We start from the raw sequence: 22101 nt of genomic DNA on the forward strand, positions 1-22101 counted from the left end.
GGGGGCCATAAAGGAGAAATTTGGGGTGCTGTGAGAGCATATAAATGGTTGAGCCAAAACCTGAAGGATGAGCAGAAGTGAACCAAGCAAGAGGGTCAGAAAGAAGGGACAGCATGAACCCAGACCTGGAGCCGGGAGGAGCCAGGCCCCCTTGGGGACACGGAAGGTCAGAATGGCTGGAGGACAGAATGTAAGGGGAGCTTCGTGGGGGAGAGATCCACAGGCAGGGGCCATGTGGAGGATTTTGAACTTTAACCTAATTGTGATGCCAACCAATAGAAAAATAATGGTGATCAGATGAGCTGATCGGGGAAGGAAGAGGAAGCCAGACTTCCGGCTTGAGCAAATGGGTAAATGGTGCTCTAATTTACTGAGGTTGGAAATATTAAGAGAGTCAGAACTGGAAAGGGAGATCAGGAATCTGGGTTTGGATGAGTTGGATTTGAGATGCCTGCGACATGTGGAGTTGGAGAGGTCAGGCAGGCAGCTAGATACACAGTGGTGGAGTAGAAGGAAGGACTGGGTTAGAGCCATTTGCATACGTACAGGAATTAAAGCCATGGAGTAGATGAGAGGTTGTAGGGGGAAGTATAGTGGGAGAAAAGCAGAGAGGTGAGGGTGTACCTTATGGGGTCCCTACATGGACAGGTGCATAGAAAAGAAGGAGCTTACATGAGGGGCTTGAGAGGACCTCCCGCAGAGTTGGTAGAAACTCAAGAGGGCGTGGTCTCATAGGAATCACGGGAAAGAATGTTCCAAGGATGAGGGGGTGAATTGTGCAGAGAGCTGAGATTCAGGAGGACAGAAAAATGACCATTGGATGTACAACCAAGAGGGTTTGGGTACCGAAGTGGGGACAGAAGCCAGATTGGAGTGGCTTGAAGACTAAATGAGAGGTGATGGATGGAGACAACTTTTATTTATTTATTTGTGTGTGTGTGTGTGTGTGTGTGTGTGTGTGTGTGTGTATGTGTGTGTGGCCACGCCACACGGCTTACAGGATCTTAGTCCCTCGACCAGGGATTGAACCCGGGCCACAGCCGTGAAAGCTCCACGTCCTAACCACTGGACCAGCCAGAGAATTCCCTGGAGACAACTTTTAAATAAGTGTGGCTGCAACAGACAAGAGAGAGAAAGGGTGATGGCTGGAGACAGATGTGACTGAGTCCAGGTTTGGGTGTTAGAGAAGATGGGGGAGACTCAAACACGGCTGCAGGCTAACAGGATGGATCCTTTGGAGAGGGAGGAATGACACAGTAGACAACTTACAGGGGTAAACTAAGCATAGGAGAAGGAGGAGTAATCAAGGGGTAGAAAGGCTGACCTTAGATGGAAGGGGGGATACTTCCCATGATGCGGCAATTTGCTAATGTCGTGATGAAGACCAATTAGCAGTAGTGATGACTAGCTTTTTAGGGGCCAAGATTTTAAGTATGGAACAGAAATTATTTCCTCTGTAGTTACTTTCAAAGATTGGAGTATTAAAGAAAGATATGTTTCCCTGCTTAAAGATCACAGTTGTGAAGCAGAATTTAAACCGTAAAATCATCTGCCCTAACCACTTGTCTTTTTTTTTTTTAAACATCTTTATTGAAGTATAATTGCTTTACAATGGTGTCTTATTTTCTGCTTTATAACAAAGTGGATCAGTTATACATATACATATGTTCCCATATCTCTTCCCTCTTACTTGTCTTTCATTTGCTCTTGTTTAGGTAATATGAATTTAAAAGTTTCCCTTTCCTTAGTTATTTTTTAACAAAATTATAGGCTAAAACAGATGATTAGACTCAGGAGTTAAAATGACAACTAGATTGCAATGAATACTCAAGAAACATAGCTAAGTGCAGAACATTCTATTGACTTCAGGCCTCATAGCAGGCAGAATCACTGGGCTGACTGTTACAAATCCATTCAGATGTCTTTATTGGCAATTTATTGGGTGGGCCAAAAAGTGCCTTCAGTTTTTAAGTAAAAATAAAAGACACATTTTTCATTTTCACCAAGAACTTTACTGAACGTATTCACCCTTTTGTTCCACTACCTTCTGTCATTTTTCAGGCAACTTCATAATTCCACTTTCGCAAAATGTTTTATCTTTTTGAGCACCTGTTCCAGGTGCCTTTTACAGTCTTCCAGGGAATTGAAATTTTTTCCAGTAAGAGAATTTTGTAAAGACCAAAATAAATGGAAATCTAAATAGACATTTCTCCAAAGAAAACATACAGATGGCCGAAAAGCACATGAAAAGATGCTCAACGTCACTAATTAACAAAAAAAATGCAAATCAGAACTACAATGAGGTATCACCTGACACCAGTCAGAATGGCCATGATCAAAAAGTCTACAAACAATAAATGCTGGAGAGGGTGTGGAGAAAAGGGAACCCTCTTGCACTCTTGGTGGGAATGTAAATTGATAGAGCCACTATGGAGAACAGTATGGAGGTTCCTTAAAAAACTAAAAATAGAACTATCATGTGACCCAGCAATCCCACTACTGGGCATATACCCAGAGAAAACCATAATTCAAAAAGAGTCATGTACCACAATGTTCATTGCAGCTCTATTTACAATAGCCAGGACATGGAAGCAACCTAAGTGTCCATCGACAGAAGAATGGATAAAGAAGATGTGGCACATATATACAATGGAATATTACTCAGCCAAAATTTTTTATCTTTTTGAGCAAAGAACTGATCCAGATGCCTTTTACAGTCTTCCAGGGAATTGAAATTTCTTCTGTTAGGAGAATTTTGTGAAGACCGAAATAAATGGAAATCTGAAGGTGCAATGTCTGGTGAATACGACGGATGAATCAGAACTTCCCAGCCACACTGTAACAGTTTTTGACTGGTCATCAAAGAAACATGCAGTCTTGCGTTATCCTGATGGAAGATTATGCGTTTTCTGTTGACTAATTCCAGATGCTTTTCGCCGAGTGCTGCTTTCAGTTGGTCTAACTGGGAGCAGTACCTGTTGGAATTAATCGTTTGGTTTTCCAGAAGGAGCTCATAATACGGGACTCCCTTCCAATCCCACCATATACACAACATCACCTTCTTTGCATGAAGGTGTGGTTGGTGGTGGTTCATTTCGCTTGCCCCACGATCTCTTCCGTTCCACATTATTGTACAGCATGCACTTGTCATTGCCCGTCACAATTTGTTTTAAAAATAGAAGGTTTTCATTACGTTTAAGCAGAGAATCGCATGCAGAAATACGGTCAAGAAGGTTTTTCTCGCTTAACTTATGTGGAACCCAAACATCAAAGCCATGAACATAACCAAGCTGGTGTAAATGATTTTCAACGCTTGATTAGGATATTTTGAGTATGTCGGCTGTCTCCCGCATGGTATAACGTTGACTATTCTCAATTAACGTCTCGATTTGATCACTATCAGCTTCAACTGGTCTACCCGACCGGGGAGCATCATCCAGCGAGAAATCTCCAGAACGAAACTTCACAAACCCTTTTGACATGTTCGATCAGTCACAGCACCTTCTCCATACACTGCACAAATCTTTTTTTGCATTTTGGTTGCATTTTTACCTTTCTTGAAATAATAAAGCAGAGTAAGCCAAAAATGTTGCTTTTTTTCTTCCATCTTCAACATTAAAATGGCTACAAAAATTCACCAATTTTAATAAATCTTTTTTTAAATTTAATTTTGGCTGCGTTGGGTCTTGGCTGCTGTGCACGGGCTTTCTCTAGTTGCGGCGAGCGGGGGCTACTCTTCATTGCGGTGCGTGGGCTTCTCATTGCAGTGGCTTCTCTTGTTGCAGAGCACGGGCTCTAGGCGCGCGGGCTTCAGTAGTTGTGGCTCGTGGGCTCTAGAGCGCAGGCTCAGTAGTTGTGGCGCACGGGCTTAGTTGCTCCACGGCATGTGGGATCTTCCTGGACCGGGGCTCAAACCCGCGTCCCCTGCATTGGCAGGCAGATTCTTAACCACTGCGCCACCAAAGAAGTCCCGATAAGTGGTTTTTTTAAATGCACGCTAATATGACAGCTGTCACATACAATCTAACAAAATTGTTTTGAATGAAGTTAAAGACAACTAAGTACTATTAGAGCCACCTTATGGAAAAAACCGAACGAAACTTTTGGCCAACCCAATAATTGTTTTCCAAAGAGCTTTAAGATCTCTTAGTGTTCTGAAATGGGTCTCTTACTTCCCAGGTCCGTGAAGGCTACTCAAAGCCGACAAGACAAGACAAGACAAGACAAGACAGGACAGAGTCCTTCCACTGCCAGCCAGCAAGTTTAAATACCTCTTCAACCACCTTTGACCCTGCCTGGTATTGCTGATAATCAAAACAACACCCAGAGGCAAAGCAATGGAAGGAAATATATACATGTCTCCACTCAAAACAAAGACTGACAGAAAGCTGATAACACATTACACAGAGAAACTCTCACTAAGGTGGATAAATATAAGACTTCAATTAAGAGCATCTATGTCCATGACCATGAGTCATGAATTAAAATGGACGTCTACAAGTGAGTGCAGAGGAAAAGAAGCATTTTCAAAGAGTATTACAATAAGGGCAGTGGTTGAGTTGTGTTTTAATTGGGGCTGAGTAAGACAGTCATAAACACACAAGAGCTAAACTAAAATGTTTCTGGATATCAACCTGAACTCTGCACATACAACTTCCCACAAGAAAATGCTTATGCAAACAGCCAAGGCTTTACCTGATAGACTGTAAGAAACTAAGCCTCAGAGAAAGTAGCAGTGCTGCTTTGTATATAGACATTCATTTCTTTTTCCTTCTGTGTGTAAATGCAATAGCCTCTCTAGGACTTTGCTTTTCTCCTTATTCTTGTCACATGAGCACATCTATTCTCCTTTCTACAGAATTAACTCTAGGCAGCTTGGTCTAGGCACTCACCAGGTCCTTGAGATGTTCCTCCTAAGCTAGTTTCAAATCATTGGGATGCATTGCACACACTGCTCCCCTCTTTCTGGAAATGAGATCATTAAGATTTTGAACCAAACCAGGCAACTTGATGCTAATCCAAAAGTCAGGAACTACTCTTTGTGAGGAGTAACTCCTCTTCCACATTCAAGGGCAGTAAAAGAACCAGGAGCTGGTTTGCTCCTACCCCAGGGACAGCCTCAGGGCCAGGCAGGAAGACCTGCACCCACCTCCTTAGCTCAGCAATGAGCAGCGCCGTGCAAGGAACCCCCAGGGTCATCAGAGAGATGTTGTTGATGGCAGGCTTGACAAACGCCAGGCACGTTGTAACTGCAGACAGGACGCAGACCACCGCCTTGAACCTGCCCCTACATGGGTGAAAGCAAACCAAATCCATTAGCAAAGGAGGTCGTGTTGGTTTGTTGAATGCTGGCAAAGTACGGGCACTGCTGATGGGAGTGCAAGCTCAAAAGACATTCCGCGCTAAGTACCAGGAACCTAAAAACTATTCTCGCGCACTGGCTCGGTTATTCTAGGAATTTATCCTTAGGAAACAGTAAGAAATTTTCAAAATATTTAGCCATGAAAATGGTAAAATTAAAATCAACCTAAATCCCTAAGGGTGAGATATGAATACTTGATTTTTTTTTAGTGGCATTTCTCTGTATTTTTTTTTTCAGATGTTTTACAGCATGATTGGGCAAACTCTCTCTGTAGAGGGTCAGATAGCAAATATTTTAGGTTTTGCAGGTCACAGGGTCTCTGCCTCAGCTACTCAACTCTGCCACTGTGGACAGCAAGTAAGCAAATGGGCATGGCTATGCACCAATAAAACTTGATTTGCAAAAACAGGCAAGGGGCCCATCTGGCCGAAGAACATAGTCTGCCAACCCCTGTTCTACAAGGTGAACATGTATGACTTTTATAAGAAAAACAGAGACCATTTACAAATCATAAAACTTCCTAGATTAAAAGAAAAAAATGCCCTATGTGTCTAGCACACGAAAGTCTAAAATTCTAGTGTCTATATTTACTGACAATCCAGTCTAGTATGCATTGGAATTTTGTGTTAGGTTTTCGACGTGACAAATCTTAGAAAAATAATCAGTACCATCCTTACACCCTTCAGTGAAGGTGCTTTCGGTAGCAAGAGCTAGAAGTGGTGACGTGACCCTGGACATGCTCCTTCTTTTCTCCCTGGGACTCCGTTTCCTTATCTATAAATTTCCTGTCTAGTCTGGACTAGATGATCGCAAAGGCCATATCCATGACTGAAATTTAGGGGCACATGATTTTCCTGAAGTTTCTGTCATTCCTCATTAGCACAATTTACTTTGGCCAAGAGCCCTGGAAAGGGTCACAGTTAGGAAGCTAATCTGAATGAAATTCCATTATAAAGAAATCAAAGTGCATTGAAACCTTCAAAATACAAATGGATCTCTTCAAGAGGAACACCACTTGTCATCAAGGCACAGGAAATCATTGATCAAGCTGCCAACTTTCGGACTGGAATGAACATGAATTGTAGCCCTGAACTTCAACCAGAGGGAAAATATATGTATATGGGAAGGGATCCAGGCAGCAAATCCTCAGGAGAACGATGTTCTTTTCCTGGCCTTGGCCAGCATCCTTCAGCTACCGGATAAAAGTCTGCGGCTCAGCCTGAGGACGGCAGCGTGACACGGCCCCAGCCCCAAGCATGCGCATGGCCCTTGGGGACCCACAGTAACTCTGTTACTGGGTTTGAGGTTCTGTGACACGTCAAGGCTTTTTTGCCTTTTAGACTGCATGCACACATAATCAGATACTTCCAAATTGCATCATCTCTCTGTATCCAATGGTTTAGGATTCAGGCACAGGACATGGAGAGCAACATGAGACCCACTATGTTCACATTCTGCCTCCATCACTTAGCAGCGCTGGGGTCTTTGGCAAGTCACTAAAACTCCCCAGGCTTCAGGTGTTCCGTGTGGAAATCAAGACACCTGCCCCATGGTGTTCTTACAAGCATTAAGGCACTCAACACAGAGCCTGGTACATGGTGTGTGCTAAGAAAATCCATTATTTCTGTTACCATGACCATCGTTTGAGAAGAAATGTTATTTTAAATAACATCATTGTTGATAATATCACATGCAGGGAAAAGCTGACTGAGCTGGTGCTGCAATCAGCAAAGGCTCTATATAGTTCTGCAGAAGAGATCAAAGGCAACAAGCTTGACGAAACATGCTTTCTCTAAGGGTAATGTGGGCAGACACCTCCCTACCACTCCCCAGAGGGTGTGCAGGAATGCACTTCTGGAAGGCAGCTTAACCAGTGAGGACATCGTGTGAACGCACGATTCTGCAACCAGCAGAAGTCAACAGAGGTCACCAGCCGACCCCACAGTCACCAGAGGCCCTGGGGACAGAGAGAGCTAGAAATATCCGGGAAGCAAGGGGCCCCCATCAGGTGTTTTCTAAACAACCCCTACTGTGGCCTCTGTTCCTGTTTTCAACTTTCCAGCCCATTATGGGCTCAAGCTGAACACAAGGTCAGGGAACCCTTAGCACCCCTTCTTCCTGTATTCCCCAAACTAAAATCTAGCAACCCAATACCATCATCATAATATTATTATAATAATGCTGTTACTGTTCTTATCATTAGCTACCCTTTAAAGCAATGGTTTTCAGCCCTATCAGGCCCTGAGCTCCTTTTTTATATCAAATGTTTGGTAATGCCCCCTTTACTCTTCTGAAGTGAAATGGAATTTATGGATGATCAAACCTCCCATCACTGGGGCCACCAAAAACAAGTCCTTAAACTTCCCAGATGGCCTGCATGGGATAGAAATGTCCCTGGCTAAGATCCACTGCTTTAAGCTCCCCTTTAAGGCTAAAATATAACCTATTTAGAACAAGCCCCTGATACTCACAGGACTCCAGCATTTGGTCCTGGAAGGTCCACCCCTGTCATCTCCTAAGGAACTGATACAGCCCAGAGAGTCTGAGATGGAGGCCCCAGGTTATTCAGGCAGAGAGCGAGCAGGACAGGCAAACCTCAGCCTGCAACCTTGCTACTCAGGATTCAAAAAATGAACTGGATCATAAAGTGAGGGCTGTCCCTACATTTTGTAGACACAACATCATAAAAACCAAGATAAATTCTTTAGAAAATGGATACAATTAGCCTACAAAAGTTCTTTTTCTCAAAACAAAAATGTCAAATTATTAATAACCATCAACAGCTGAGTGTATATCCTGACAATTCTTCAGACATTCCAGGCAAGATGAAAGACAGCCCTTTTTTAAAAAATCCCACTAATTACTTCTATTTACATATGAACTTTGATAATTTCCCTGCTGTTCTAGATATCTTTATCTTCAAAACTCTTATCTGTATTAGCCATTCATAAAAACTTCTAGCATTTAGTGAGTCTTTACTGTGTAAGAGACACTATATTATACACTTGATATGATTTTCCCGTATATTTCTAACCCCTAAGGTAGATACTTTTACTATCTCCACTTTACAGATGAGCAAAATGAGGCATCAGAGCTTAAAAAAAAAAAAAAGCTGGATTGTTATTGAAATCCGTATTTGTCTGATCCAAAGTCACTTAGCCAACACATTCTCCCCTCTCTTCTCTAGAAATCTCACACTGGAACCACTCCTAATAGGTTTTTAGAAATATTCCAGCAAAGTCTAGATCACTGAAAAAACAAAGGTGGGGCTGAGAGGAGACAAATGTTAACTATCGTGTAAGTTCAGGCAGTTAAAATACACACTCCCCAGTCTCCAGAATTCCTGGTTTTGACCCGAAATCTTTGGTCTGGCCTGCCATTCCACTGCAGAGCTGTCACCTGTCCCCGCATCATGGGTGGTGAAGCCCACACAGAGGGGTTTGGCCTTCTGGCCTGCTTGCTCTCCCCACCACTGGCAAATTGAAGGCCAACAAATAGAGCTGAAATCCTTATTTACAGTGAGCTACCTTTCCTATAACATGCACCTTTTCTTTCTTTGCTCGTTAAAATTAGCAATGTTCATTCTCTCCTTCCATTGGTATGCACATCTCAGAAACGCTGGGCAGAAATTTCCACGTGCCACTGGTAATAACGAAAGCTGACTTTAAGCACTGACCATGTTCTTAGTACTCTACAGAGTGCTCTGCAGGATCATCTCACAAGAACCCTGAGGTGAACACCATGAGTCACCTAATTCTACAGATGAGGAAACAGAAAGTTGAAGAGTCAAGACAAGTTATACAGTTTGTAAGCAGGGAAGCTAGGAATCAATCCCAGGTGGGTCTCCAAAGCCACGGCTATAGACATATAGGACGCTCAGCGCCTCCAAAGGACTCTCCCTAAACTGAAGGCAGAGAGTTCACATCTTCACCAGAGAAAGGCTGCAGAGTGCTGGCGATGGAAGAGTCCCGGGAGGTCACAGACCTCCCTGCCTCAAAATGTGTTTCATTATCAAAGTCGGTAAGTTTTCATGACTACAGCATTGCCCCATTTTCTTCTCTCCTGCACCCACCAAGAGACAAGAAAAGAAAAAGATTCTCCTTTATGAACACATTAAAAACTGTCCAGTGGAATTTCAAATCCAGGCCTCCAGAGCACCACAGACAAACAAAACCCTTATTCCCATTTCGTCAGCTTCTCACTCAGATCCCAGGACTTGAACAATCAGATCTAAGAGCAAAGTGGTTGCTCAGTTCTCAACCTGATGCACGTGTGCTCAGGGAAAGCATGGAGGTGACTGGTGGGCACCTTCTGAGACCATAAAAAAGGCCAAAAGGTAAGGGGTGTGCTTCTCAGGCAGAGGCAAAAAGTCCCCACTGGCCAAGCCACTTCGTGTCTCTGCCCGAGTGGCATCTACCTCCACCCCTGCCCTCACCCCTGCCCTCACCCCTGCCCTACCTCCCAAGGCTTTCTGATTACCCCCCAGTCATTCTCCTGAAGCTGAACAAGGAAACAAGACACACAACTGAAACACAGCAGGTTGGCTTAGGCTATTTCCGGTTTCTATTCTGGAGAAGGTCTCAGCACGATGGAGAACGTATTTCATCTAAGACCAGGAACACCCTCCTTTTCGTTTCTACTTGTAAACAGCTGCTCTCTCTCTCTCTCTCTCTCTCATTTTTGGATAAGTAACCTCTTGAGGATACTTCTATCTGCTCAATGGTTATTTAGAGATAATACTATTTAATTCAAATCCTGCTGCCCAGGATGAAGACTGTACAGCTAATTCATTTAAAGTATGTTTTCTTGGGATTCCCTGGTGGTCCAGTGGTTAGGACTCAGTGCTTTCACTGCCGGGGCCCAGGTTCAATCCCTGGTCGGGTAACTAAGATCCTGCAAGCCATGTGGTGTGGCCAATAAATAAGTAAATAATGTTTTCTCCCTACCTCATTTAATAATGCATTTTTTAGGATTAAAAATTAACATGTGCTCTTTTTAAAAAGAAAAATTGTAAAACAGTACAGATTAAAGGTAAATGTGAAAGTTCTCTCTCCACCCCAATTCCTAAGAATAGCCAATGGTAGCAGTTGCCGTCCTCATCCTCCCAGGCACGTTTGTGCATATACAAAGACATATACTCAAAAAGAGGCTTCATTCATTCTAAAATTAGGGTGTTACACACACAGTTCTACAATGCGCTTTTTGCAGCCAGCACGTTTCATTGACGCTCCTCCACCTCCATCCATAGAGAACTGCCTGCGTCTCTAATAGCTGCATTGCTCCTATTCCCACTCAGGGTACCAGGAACACTGTAATGAACTCTTTTATTTTCCTGGTATAGCTCTTCCCTGGGCACACACAGCTTGCTTGATTGAATCCATATTTTTGGATTGTTTATCTATCTATCTATCTATATATCTATCTATCTATATATCTTAAAACAGTGTGCACAGAGAAACGTATGAGTAATGAGTTCTGGGAGAATTTCTCATCTTTATGATGCGGACTCTCTTCTGTTACTTCAGATATTAACAAGAGTGCCTCAGAAAGACCTTCTCTGACCAAACTCTAAATCAGCACCCCAAGTCACCACTACCCCCTTACCAGCTTCATTTTTCATCATAGCACTACCACACCCTAACATAATATTATTTCTGTGTTTGTTTGTTGATTCATAATCTCCCCAACTTCAGTGTAAGCTCATCAAGGGCAGAGACGTTGCTGTTTTGTTTGCTGTTATATCCTAGTGCCTAGAAAACTTGATAGTAAATAGTTCATAGTAAATAGTAAGTCCAAAAAATATTTACTGGATAAATAACCATATAAGAATAACACAATGGATATTAAAATGCATCCCTTCCTGAAATACTGGATTTCCAGCTTGAAGGGGTGTGTTTGTGTGTGTGTGTGTGTTGGTGTGTAGCTCTCATCAGAAGCAATACTGACACAATTTGAATATTATCTATAGCTCCAAGAACCAGTTCCTCAGTGTGGATTCTACTGTAAACATTTAAAACTAGTGGAGTTGGGTGGGACTCAGGAAATATTATAGCAGGAAATCAAAGGTCTTTGAACTACCATTCAGTCTTTTCTCCTCCACTGAAAATCCTTCTAGTTTTGCTAGTACCAATAAGGGGGATATTTGACTTTTTGTCCCTAATATCAGATAACATCTTCCCCAAGCATATTAAAATTACCTTTTTTATCTGGCAGTTTGTTTTTGGTCTGACAGTACAATCAGTGGATATTAAATAAGTATATGATAAGCTCATCACTAGGTTAGACTCAATAGGGTGTGATTTTTCTTTTTTTTTCTAATTTATTTTATTTTTGGCTGCGTTGGGTCTTAGTTGCTGTGTGCAGGCTTTTAGTTGCGGTGAGTGGGGGCTACTCTTCGTTGCGGTGCACGGCCTTCTCATTGCGGTGGCTTCTCTTGTTGCAGAGCACGGGCTCTGGGCGCGCGGGCTTCAGTAGTTGTGGCTCGCGGGCTCTAGAGTGCAGGCTCAGTAGTTGTGGCGCACGGGCTTAGTTGCTCCATGGTATGTGGGATCTTCCCGGACCAGGGCTCAAGCCTGTGTCCCCTGCATTGGCAGGTGGATTCTTAACCACTGCACCACCAGGGAAGACCTTTTTTTTTTTTCTTTTGTGATTTTTCTTGATATATATTGGGTTGGCCAAAAAGCTCATTCGGGTTTTTCCGTAAGATGGAAAAACCCAAACGAACTTTTTGGCCAATCCAATACATAGTTATATTGGGTACTGCACCTAGTAGTAAATGCAAAAATTTAGTACAAGCTTACCTGTCATTCCGAAAGATCTTTGGCAGATACCTTCTGGGGAACCACATGGCCAGAGCACACATCAGAACCCAAAGGATTGCAAGTTCATCAAGCATCTGACCCAGGAAACTAAGGGTTGCATGGAAGTAGACGGATCCAATTCCTAGAATCAATTACAACCAATAAAAAAGGTCACATAGAAGAACAGACTCACAAATTCAATACACTGCTTAAGGATAGCCCTTTCACAAACAGCAATGACCAGGTCGCTCTATCTCTCTGAGAAAAGAAACTGAAGGAAGAAACACCACCTAGGCATGCAGACTTCAAGTCTAGAAAGAGGATTTGAAGAAGGGCCCAAACACCAGCACATCAGAGCTTTAATAACTGCACAAAAACACTCTGTCTTCATCCACCAAGCCCTCATGGGAACAGGCAGTAAATAAAAGTCAACATTCTCTCACTGTTAAGAATTCCCAATCTGCCTGTGGAAGGAAATGAAAATTATACAAGTATTTCCCAGAATAATGAAGGATCAAACATCTAGAATTTGTTTTCTTTTATTTTAGTCCATTAGAAACCACAGTTTCATCAGACTTCAATTGTTCCACATGACTTTCTTCAGAAGTTCACAGAAAACTGCACTGGCACGACACCAATAGCTATTACATAAATGAATTCTCAAGCGCAATTGTGATAACTACAGTCAACCTTGTTATCAAGCCCAAAAGAGTCCTCCTTTTGGCATCTAGCAAACAACATAAAAGTTTGCTAAGACGTCAGAATGACTTTGGTTTACAAAACATAATGTTCAAAGGGGTCAGGGAGTGTGCAGAATTCCATTTCCTCCCTTTCAGCCCATGCTCGCAAACGAATCCACTTACCCACTACAACTAACAGAGTCCATATTAAGTAGATGCCACTGTTGAAGCATGTTGCATATTGACGAAACAAGCACATGCAGATGGGCGGTAAAATGAAAAACAAGACGTTGCTGATCTGGGGGGAGAAAATGTAAAACGAAAAGATGAATATTAAGTAAAAGGGCAAAAAGTAAAGCAGCTTGTTCCCAGTATGTCCTTTGCAAATGGAGATGAATGCGGCCATACATCTTTTTTTAACCAAAAAAAAAAAAAAAAAAAAAGCACAACCAGAAAAACTCACAACTTCTTTAATAACCCTTTAGGGGGCTCCTTCCTGCCTCTTTTTTTTTTTGGCTGTGTTGGGTCTTCGCTGCTGTGCACAGGCTTTCTCTAGTTGCCGCGAGTAGGGGCTACTCTTCTTTGCGGTGCGCGGGTTTCTCATTGTGGTGGCTTCTGCTGTTGCAGAGCACGGGCTCTAGGCACCCAGGCTCAGTAGTTGTGGCGCACGGGCTTAGTTGCTCCACGGCATGTGGGATCTTCCCGGACCAGGGCTCGAACCCGTGTCCAGACCAAGGAAATCACAACTAAACAAAATGCATCGCAAACTCCAGAACTTGAGGTGTAGTACAGGTAGGAATTTGGCAACGACAGTAGCTAACGCACGCCTCTGTCACCATCTGGGAACAAGAGGGGATGGGAATGACACAGTCTTTACAAAGGGGAGAAGGACAGAGTGGGAGAGAAATAAAGAGAGGACAAGACCTTTGGTCAGGGGTGCGATAGGAGCAAGGCTGCTGCCTTTGGTTCAAGTTCAAGACTGAAATCCCTCGTGGGGCTGCGTCCTTCTGGAGAAGGGGGTACCTTGTTCTAGTCGGCCCATTCTGATGGGGACCTTTTCCTCTTTCCCCCCTAGGAGCCCTCTGAGCTACTGGTGACCCCGGGCGAGAGTTTGGATAAATGGCCTCAGCTGTCCCAGGTGGTATGCAGTCTCCAGACTTGGAAATATAGCCGACTCTCATTTATTTACTAAGAAGCAGAGAAGGAAGAATCAGGACAAGGGTCTACGTATTATCACAGCCTTTAACTTTCCTTGGAATCATTTAAAGAATCAGAGATCTTAAAAAAAAAAAAAAAAGTCAGAGATCTTTAAGAGTTTAAAATGAGAGATCTTAAAGATCATTTGCTTTACAAGGGGATATAATTAAGGGCCCAGAAAGGCTCCCAGGCTGGCCAGAGTCAGAGAGGCAGTGACCCACAGAGCTGGGGCCAGCATCCAGCCACTCCTTCCACTGCCCCAAGCTGATGTTTTTTCACCTCCAACCCACCCAACCACATTCTGACCTCCTTGGCTTCATGCCTCAATGGGCATCTAAAAATTCTGAATTGCATCACACACTGTGCACCTACGACCTTTATGTGATTTAAACACGGCTCTCCTTTTTGTTAAACATAGAAGTAGGAGGAATAAAAGGAGGTGACAGGGGAGAAGAGGGAGGGAAATGGAATTGTTATACTATAAGTAACTTTCTCCTTTCACGTAACATGAATGTGTTCTCCGTGTAAGAAAAAGAATACATTACAAAACTAAAGTCTTCCTTTCTATACTCCTCCCTGGAGATATCCCCTCTTCTCAGATTCATAATCTTCAATTTCTTTGCATTTATGTGAATACATATATATCATATATTACAATATTATCATTCTGCAACTTCCTTTTCTCATTCGACAATATGCCTTGCAAACTTTTCCATCCTAGCTCATAGAGCTTTATCACACTTGCTGTAAGTGCTGCAGACAGCAGCAGTTTATTGAGCCATTCCCCAGTGGGAGGCGCACCAATTTGCAGCCCCACCTCCAATGCCAGGGAATAAATATAACACAGCTTTTTACCCCAGTACAGTCGTCCCTCAGTATCCATGGGGGATTGGTTCCAGGACCCCCTCAGATACCAAACTCACCTGGATGCTCAGGTCTCTTTATATAAAATGGCATAATATTTGCATATAACATACACACATCCTCCTGTATACTTTAAATCATCTCTAGATTATGTATAATACCTAATACAGTGTAAATGCTATGTAAATAGTTGTAAATACAGGGATTTCCCTGGTGGTGCAGTGGTTAAGACTCCACGCTCTCAGTGCAAGGGGCCCGGGTTTGATCCCTGGTCAGGGAACTAGATCCCACATGCATGCCACAACTAAGGAGCTGGCGAGCCACAACTAAGGAGCCTGCCTGCTGCAACTCAGACCTGGCGCAACCAAATAAAAATAAATAAAAATAATTTTTTTTTTTAAAGTTGTAAACACAATGTAAATGCTATGTAAATAGTTGCCAGTGTACAGCAATTCAACTTTTGCTTTCTGGAACTTTCTGGAATTTTTTTTTCAAATATTTTCAATCCACAATTGATTGAATCCACAGATACAGAACCATGGATACAGAGGGCCAACTGTATATGTTTATTGCCTCAAGTTCTCTCAATCTCCTTTGCTTCAGCCAGGTGCAACTATCTATGGCCAAGCTGCTCCTTAAAAGACTTTTTCAATCTATGTTACCACTAGCAATGTATACAGTAATAACCTTTAAATGTATTTACACACTAGTCACAAAAACATGAGGTCGTTTATTACACCTGCAGTAAAATTATGATACCTCAAATATTTTTAATGCCCATATTAGGGAGTTCAATTTAGAAGCACCATTTTAACAGTCCCAAATAACACTGAAATCACATTATTGCTTCTGCACAGCCCATCTACCAGTGCCTGCTGGTCTCCACCACGCTTTTTAAAGACATCAATCTATGGGGACTTCCCTGGCGGTCCAGTGGTTAAGACTTCGTTCGCCCTTCCAGTGCAGAGGGGGCGAGTTTGATCCCTGGTCAGGGAACTAAGATCCTGCATGCTGCATGGTACGGCCAAAATTTTTTTTTTCAATTAAAAAAAAAAAAAAAGACATCAATCTATGAAAAGGAAAAGACCAAATTAGAGGGAGACGCTCCCCAAGACAAAAAGAGGAAGGAACTCCTAAAGAAATACGGAAAAGCAAGCAAGTCGTTGGTAAAAGATTCATTTGTTGAAAGACAGATTCAATGGCTCCATGTCTACTGAGAAATGAAACTTCCCCTCAAAGTTTGTGGCTCACTAAAGTTGAATAGTTCAGCCAAGGGGTATTTTTTAAAGCCTATTGTTGGATTATCCTTTGGAGAATTGGTTTGTTCAATGCCTGCAGAACAGATTTTTTTTTTTTAATTAAAAGGAAACCACAATTTTAAAATTTATTATTTCCTTAGAAAGTTCCTCATTCTATGAATTCCTACCAGCCACTTGTACCAAAATAATCTCAGGAACACACTGCAATCTCATCCTGACGCATGTGATTGTGCACTTTCCCAGACAGAGCGTAAATACTGACAAAGCAACAGGCTGTAAGTTTTTCTGAACAGCAAGTTCATAAACAGCTAGGGGCATTACCCTGGCTGAGTAGGCTGTCTATGTATCTTAATCGTAAGCAGATTCCTAACTATCCATTCCATTGCTCCATTTCTGTCTCTGGAATGACCAACTGTCCTGGTATGACTAGCACTGAGGAGGGTTTCCAGGACGTGGGACTTTCAGTTTTAAAAATGGGCAAGTCCCAGGCAAACCAGGACAAGTTGGTCACCTGACTCAGAAGCCTTCCTGCGCAATCCCCCACCCCACCTCCACAGTACACCAACCCCCAGCAGAGTACTAATAACACCTCAGTGACTTGTACATACCTCTCCTATGGTCCTCACCACCCAGATGACTGTTTGCAGGTCTGGTCTCTGTGATAGGCACACAGTTGCCCAGCAAATGGGTGGGTGGATGGATGGATGGATGGATGGAGAGACTGATAGACTGACTGATGGATAACTCTGCCCTACAGATAGTGGGATGTGGGCTTTGGCATATAAAGAGAACTCTACTTAACTTGATGATTGGGGGCAGAGCTGATTAGGAGAGGTGACAGATCATGGACTGATTTTAGGCATATATTTTGCTTCAAGACTTTTTTTCAGCACCAGTTGATTTCCTTCTGTCCCCTTGAGTCCCCAACAGAATTCCCAAAGGCCAAGCTCGGTGATTAAAAGGCATACCCCCCTTTTCTCCAAAGCTACTAGGTCTGGAGTCTTTCTCTTTAGTGTGACTGGGCCTTAAAACTTAAAACATAAAAAGGAACTCAATTCAATAAAACTTGTATTTAGAAGAAACAGTACAAAATGTGCAAAAGTAAAAGACTGTGTAAGGGCATGATGTGTTCTTGGAAGAGATATTTGGGCTTGGCTGATGCAAAGAACAATGACAAAATTTGAGGCAATGGAGATTTGCGGGGACCAAAAGCAAAATGCTCTGTGGGAGCATCACCAGTGGGAACACAGATCAGAGTACTCTCTCTGGTGGACCATTAAGCAACAATTATTAGCCTTTGAAGTAAATACTCCCCTCCACACAGCAATTTCCCATCTAGAATTAGTACTTGGAAAAGTACATCCAGATGCCTATTTGAGGATATTCATTGCATCACTGTTCAGAAACCAAAATGAAAACAATAAACAGAAACTGCCTTAAATGTCCACCTAATGAATTGACTGGTTTAATAAATTATGGTCAATCCATTAAATGGAATACTGTATAGACATTGTGAAGAGGAAGATAATTCTATATGATCCAATATGGGATTATCTCCAAGACAAATTGAGGGGAAAAAACCAAGGTGCAGAAGAGTTTCTGTAGTATGATCTCAATTGGGTTGTGGTGTGTATATACACGTTGCACACATATCTTTTATGTTTACACAAATACACGTGTTTTTTGCATGCTTATAAAATGTCTGAAAAGATACAGAAGGGTATTTTTTGCTTTATAACTTGCATACTCTGATTTTTTTTTTACCATGATCATGTTGTTACTTTTATAATAAACAACAATAACAAAAAACTACTTTAAGGGACTTCCCTGGTGGTCCAGTGGTTAAGACTGTACTTCCATTGCAGGGGGCCCAGGTTCAATCCCTGGTTGGGGAACCAAGATCCCGCATGCCACACGGCACGGACAAAAAAAAAAAAAAAAAAAAACTACTTTAAACAAAACTTTTTTCCCCATATCAAACACCATGATTAGCCTAGAGATCAAATGGTCCCAATGCAGGAGTTTTAAGTTAAAGAACGACTGAACAATAAATACCTGTACCATGCTAAATAAATAAATCTAAAGTAGCTACAACGGCATTTGCATCTGCAAGAGCAGTATTTTAGTAGGATCAAATGGACCGTCCAAGTTCTAACTCTAGTTCTGCCATTTTCTTGACCTTAGCAAGTTGCAAAATCTATCTAGACCCCAGTTTCCCCCTTCATGAAGCGGATGTAATAAATAGCACCCACTGCTGAGGGTGACTGTAGAGTACCCAGCAGAGCTTCAACACATAGCGAACAACTAGTGGTAGCCAGGAGTAACTGAAGTTGCAGTAGTGATGTGCTATTGCCAAGCTCCATTAAGACGGTTCTAGATCCCCCTCCCAGTCTTCTCCTTATTTTACATCTTTATTCCTTTAATTTTTTTCTCAAAATGAGTAATGATTATTATTTTCTTGTAAAGTGGATAATTAGGCTTGCTGCCTTGCTATGAGGATTTAATGAGATGTTTGTCACCAAGTAACAGCTCGATGTCTTCCTTAATACAGGCGTAAGATAAGCATGGGTTTGTCCTATGATGAGGATCAGAGGATAACTAGGACGTGAGAAGAAGAGGAGGAAACGTTTTTTTGGTAAACTCTTTGGATTGACACTCTACGAAGTTTGATGGCCAACTACTTCTCTGAGACCCTCAATCTCTCCACTTTGCTAAAGCAAATTCTGCGGTTTACAAGTATTCCAAAGAATTAGGTTTGCCAGGCAGACCAGCAGAGCTAATCAGCCACAGACACTGCAGCTGAAGATCAACAGCTCATTTCTAAAAAAGACTTTGGCACTCACTACGAAACAGCTCCAATGGGACTAGATTAAAAGTTAAGACAAAATAAGCTCTCCCCCTCATCCAGCACTCTGGGGCTTTTAAAGGCAGACTCAGAGCAGCTATACACTAACATTTTTCGCCAAATAACCAGGCCTGACTCTGCTGGCCTCAGACTCCACAGATAATTACCTTGCTGGGTGTGTGAGAACCTGTCCCCAAGCTGTCATTTCTTCTTTAACTCTGGTGAAATCCTTAGTAGTACTCTTCACTTACAAGTGGAGAAACTGAGTTACTGCCGTTGAAAGCACCCAGCCCTGCTCCAGTTCATCCCCTGAAGGCACCTGCCCACACCTGATAGCATGCTCTGAAACAGGTTGTACAATAGGTGAAGGGTGGCCACCTCCACTGACTGCATCCGTCACAGCGTCTAGGGGCAGCAGAGGGCCAGGTTTCCTTGAGGAATTAATCCGGTCATAAAAAAAAGGAGGAACGTTTGCTGGGAGGGCAGCAATGGATTTCAGCCCTAAGGGGAGGGAGAGTGCAGGCTCTGGATTGTGGCCCCAGCCATGCCAGAAATGTGCGCAGAGCAGCTCCCCTGGGGAGAGCTCAGTTTCCTCATCAATGAATAGGACAGGGACTAGCTCATGGGAGATCCTTCCAGGCAAGAAGTATTTGACTCAAGTCAAGAACATTCTCTCCAGCAAATCTAAGGGGGAAATCCTAAAGAACAGCCTCAAATTCACAGCGACTCTTAAACCGGGAGTTCCTGTTTTCCATGTTAGGGCAGTGAAATGAAAAGCCACAGAAATGACCATGCAAAGTCTCACATTTTGGTACCAGAATCCTGAGGCATGGGCATAGCAAAAAGAAGAGGCATTTCCTTCCCAACTGCAGGCTTTCCCTCCCACAAAGACTAAAAGCACACAGGATTCTGCAGTGGGGAAGTTTCGTCTTGCCCACATCTAGAGACCTAGGCAAGTCCAGAAAACACGCACACGATCCCTCCCAAATTTCCCTTTCACTTCCCAGGCTTAATAACTGAAGAATGCACAGGCCTGGGGGAGCTGAACTTGGGGCTGGTGTGAAACTCTGTACTAAAGGCAAGGAAATAAGAACTCGTAGCAGTTAACCTGATTCTGGCCCAAAGGAACTCGACCTATTATTGGTGTACGCTTGGGGCGGGGCCAACCTTCGGAGTGGGCCCCGCCCCAGAGACCTGCCGGGAGGTCTCCCCGTTTCCCCGGACTCCTAGAGCAGGTGCTCAGGGCAAAAACGCACAATGCGACCCAAGTGCGTCACGCCACAGAGATCCTAAGGGACTAAGGGAGTAGTCCTGGTGGGTTCACCGCCCCCAATGACCCAAACTGGAAGAATGGGCTGACACGGAGCACTGGCTCCGGGACAGGTGAGGACAAAACAAGACAATAGCGCCATCAGAAAGAAATGACTAGAGGAGGAGGATGAGCCCAGATGTCGGCGATAGGGACAGGAGAGGAGGACAGATGGAGAACTGGAAGGCGCGCAGGGGAGGGGGCGTGGGTCGACTCTGGCCCGGGAGCGAAAATGCCCCAGATGCACGCACAGACCCAGGTCCAGGCTCCAGGCGCGGCGGCGCTTGGGGACAGCCCCCTCCCACGAGCCCGGCTGCCATCCCCACTCCCGCACTCCGCACCGTGTTGTAGAACTCGGCGATGGCAGGCACGATGGTGTAGTTGTCCTCGCACCAGTCCACTTCCGAGCTGCCAGCCCGCAGCTGGTCCCACCAGTGCGGGGAGCTCATGGCCGCTCTGGGGCATTGGAGCAGCTGCTCCCGCAGCCGAGAGGAGGCCAGAGCTGCTGCTGGAAACCAACGGCGGTGGTGGCAGCAGCGGCGGCGGCTTTATGCACCACGGGACAGCCGCCGGATGTGGCGCCTCCCGGGCCGGCCTCTCAGGGCTCCGCTCTGCCGCGTAGGACGTGACTGGCTCGCAGACCCCTCCCTCGGCTCCGCCCCCTGGGGGAGCCCGCGGGACCTTGAGCCCCCGGCCACGCCCACCCCGGAGGCGGGGTGCGCGGGGCAGGGGAGACTGGCGGGAGGGGACCTGTCTCCTCCTACCCCCACCTCTGGACGCGTCTGTTGCCAGCAGGTGGCAAAGGCCTTGACGGGCCTGCCCACGCCCACCTTGCGGCTCAGACTTGCAGGCGCCCCCTACCCCAGTTGCGCAAAGAGCGCCAGAGCCCGCCCTGGCAAAAATTTGAAAACCCAGAAATTAAGAAACCCAGGAGGACCCGGCCCCTACGAAATCGTGGCAGCCTTTGCTCGGACTTGCCTGCATGTCGGAGGAACATGTCTGAGCGCATGTGGCACGCCTGCACTCATGGCCGAGAAAAGCCCTCAGTCCCTCCGGCTTGCTTGGTGCGTTGGGCTAAGGCAGGAAGACCTTGGGGTCTGGAGTGGAGCCGAGGACTCTCCCACACAGCCTCTGCCACCCACACCTGGGTAGAGCGCTTCTGCAGTTTTGAATACTTTCCTGCCCTCGGTCCCGTGGACTCCAGTGTTAGAATGTAGTCCTCATTTACACATAGGGTCAAACTTCAGCTATCCCAGTCCCCAAAAGATGCAGTGTGGCTGGTATGACACCTCCAGAACATTCCAGGTACAAGAGATGATGACAGGTATATTGCACTTACTATGTGCCAGGCGCTGTTTGAAGAGCTTCCGAGTGTGTCACTCACTTAGTGCTCCCAGAGGGGATCCTGCGAAGTGGGTTCTATCAGCAATGCCATTCCAGCTAGTAAGTGTCAGGGCTAGAAATCAAATTCAGCATGATCTCAGATCTGCTCATCACTGCTTTGCTTTTGCTGCTGTAACTATTCTGTAGTTTCTAAACCAAAGCTAATCTGGTTCCAGCGATTCCTGAAGAAAGAGAAAGCCTGTCATTTTAGTTTTGGTCATAGCTCTGGTCCTTCTTCCTTGGGCAGTTCTAGGATTCCAGGTCAAGATGGCAGTGGCAGAATAGGCCCTGGTCAGGTGACTGTCACTAGGATCTCTTTGCTCCAGCCGTCATGGTACCCGGAAGGCCAGAACCTGCCCAGAGGCTGACCTCCCTCTGGCTTGACAGTCCCCTTGGACCCTG

The 22101-nt window shown here is 44.3% G+C and overlaps 1 protein-coding gene across 6 annotated transcripts in view; it reads right to left on the reverse strand.

Annotated features, from left to right (window-relative positions):
• Positions 1-20919, reverse strand: part of ACER2 (alkaline ceramidase 2) — a 56404-nt gene extending 35485 nt beyond the window's left edge. For 5 of the 6 annotated variants that reach the window (XM_082401012.1, XM_082401010.1, XM_082401009.1 and 2 more), the window contains exons 1-4: positions 20658-20919; positions 13026-13140; positions 12163-12304; positions 5150-5287 (exon numbers count right to left, since the gene is read on the reverse strand). In XM_082401012.1, the coding sequence (XP_082257138.1) occupies positions 5150-5287; positions 12163-12304; positions 13026-13140; positions 20658-20765 (503 nt within the window). In that variant the 5' untranslated portion in view covers positions 20766-20919. Of the gene's footprint in view, positions 1-1653; positions 2976-5149; positions 5288-12162; positions 12305-13025; positions 13141-20657 lie in introns of those variants that run through there. The other variant, XM_082401007.1, reaches the window with a different exon arrangement.
• Positions 20920-22101: the final 1182 nt, after the last annotated feature.

Source organism: Balaenoptera borealis, assembly GCF_965194805.1.
Source record: "Balaenoptera borealis genome assembly, chromosome: 8".
Lineage (NCBI taxonomy): Eukaryota > Metazoa > Chordata > Mammalia > Artiodactyla > Balaenopteridae > Balaenoptera > Balaenoptera borealis.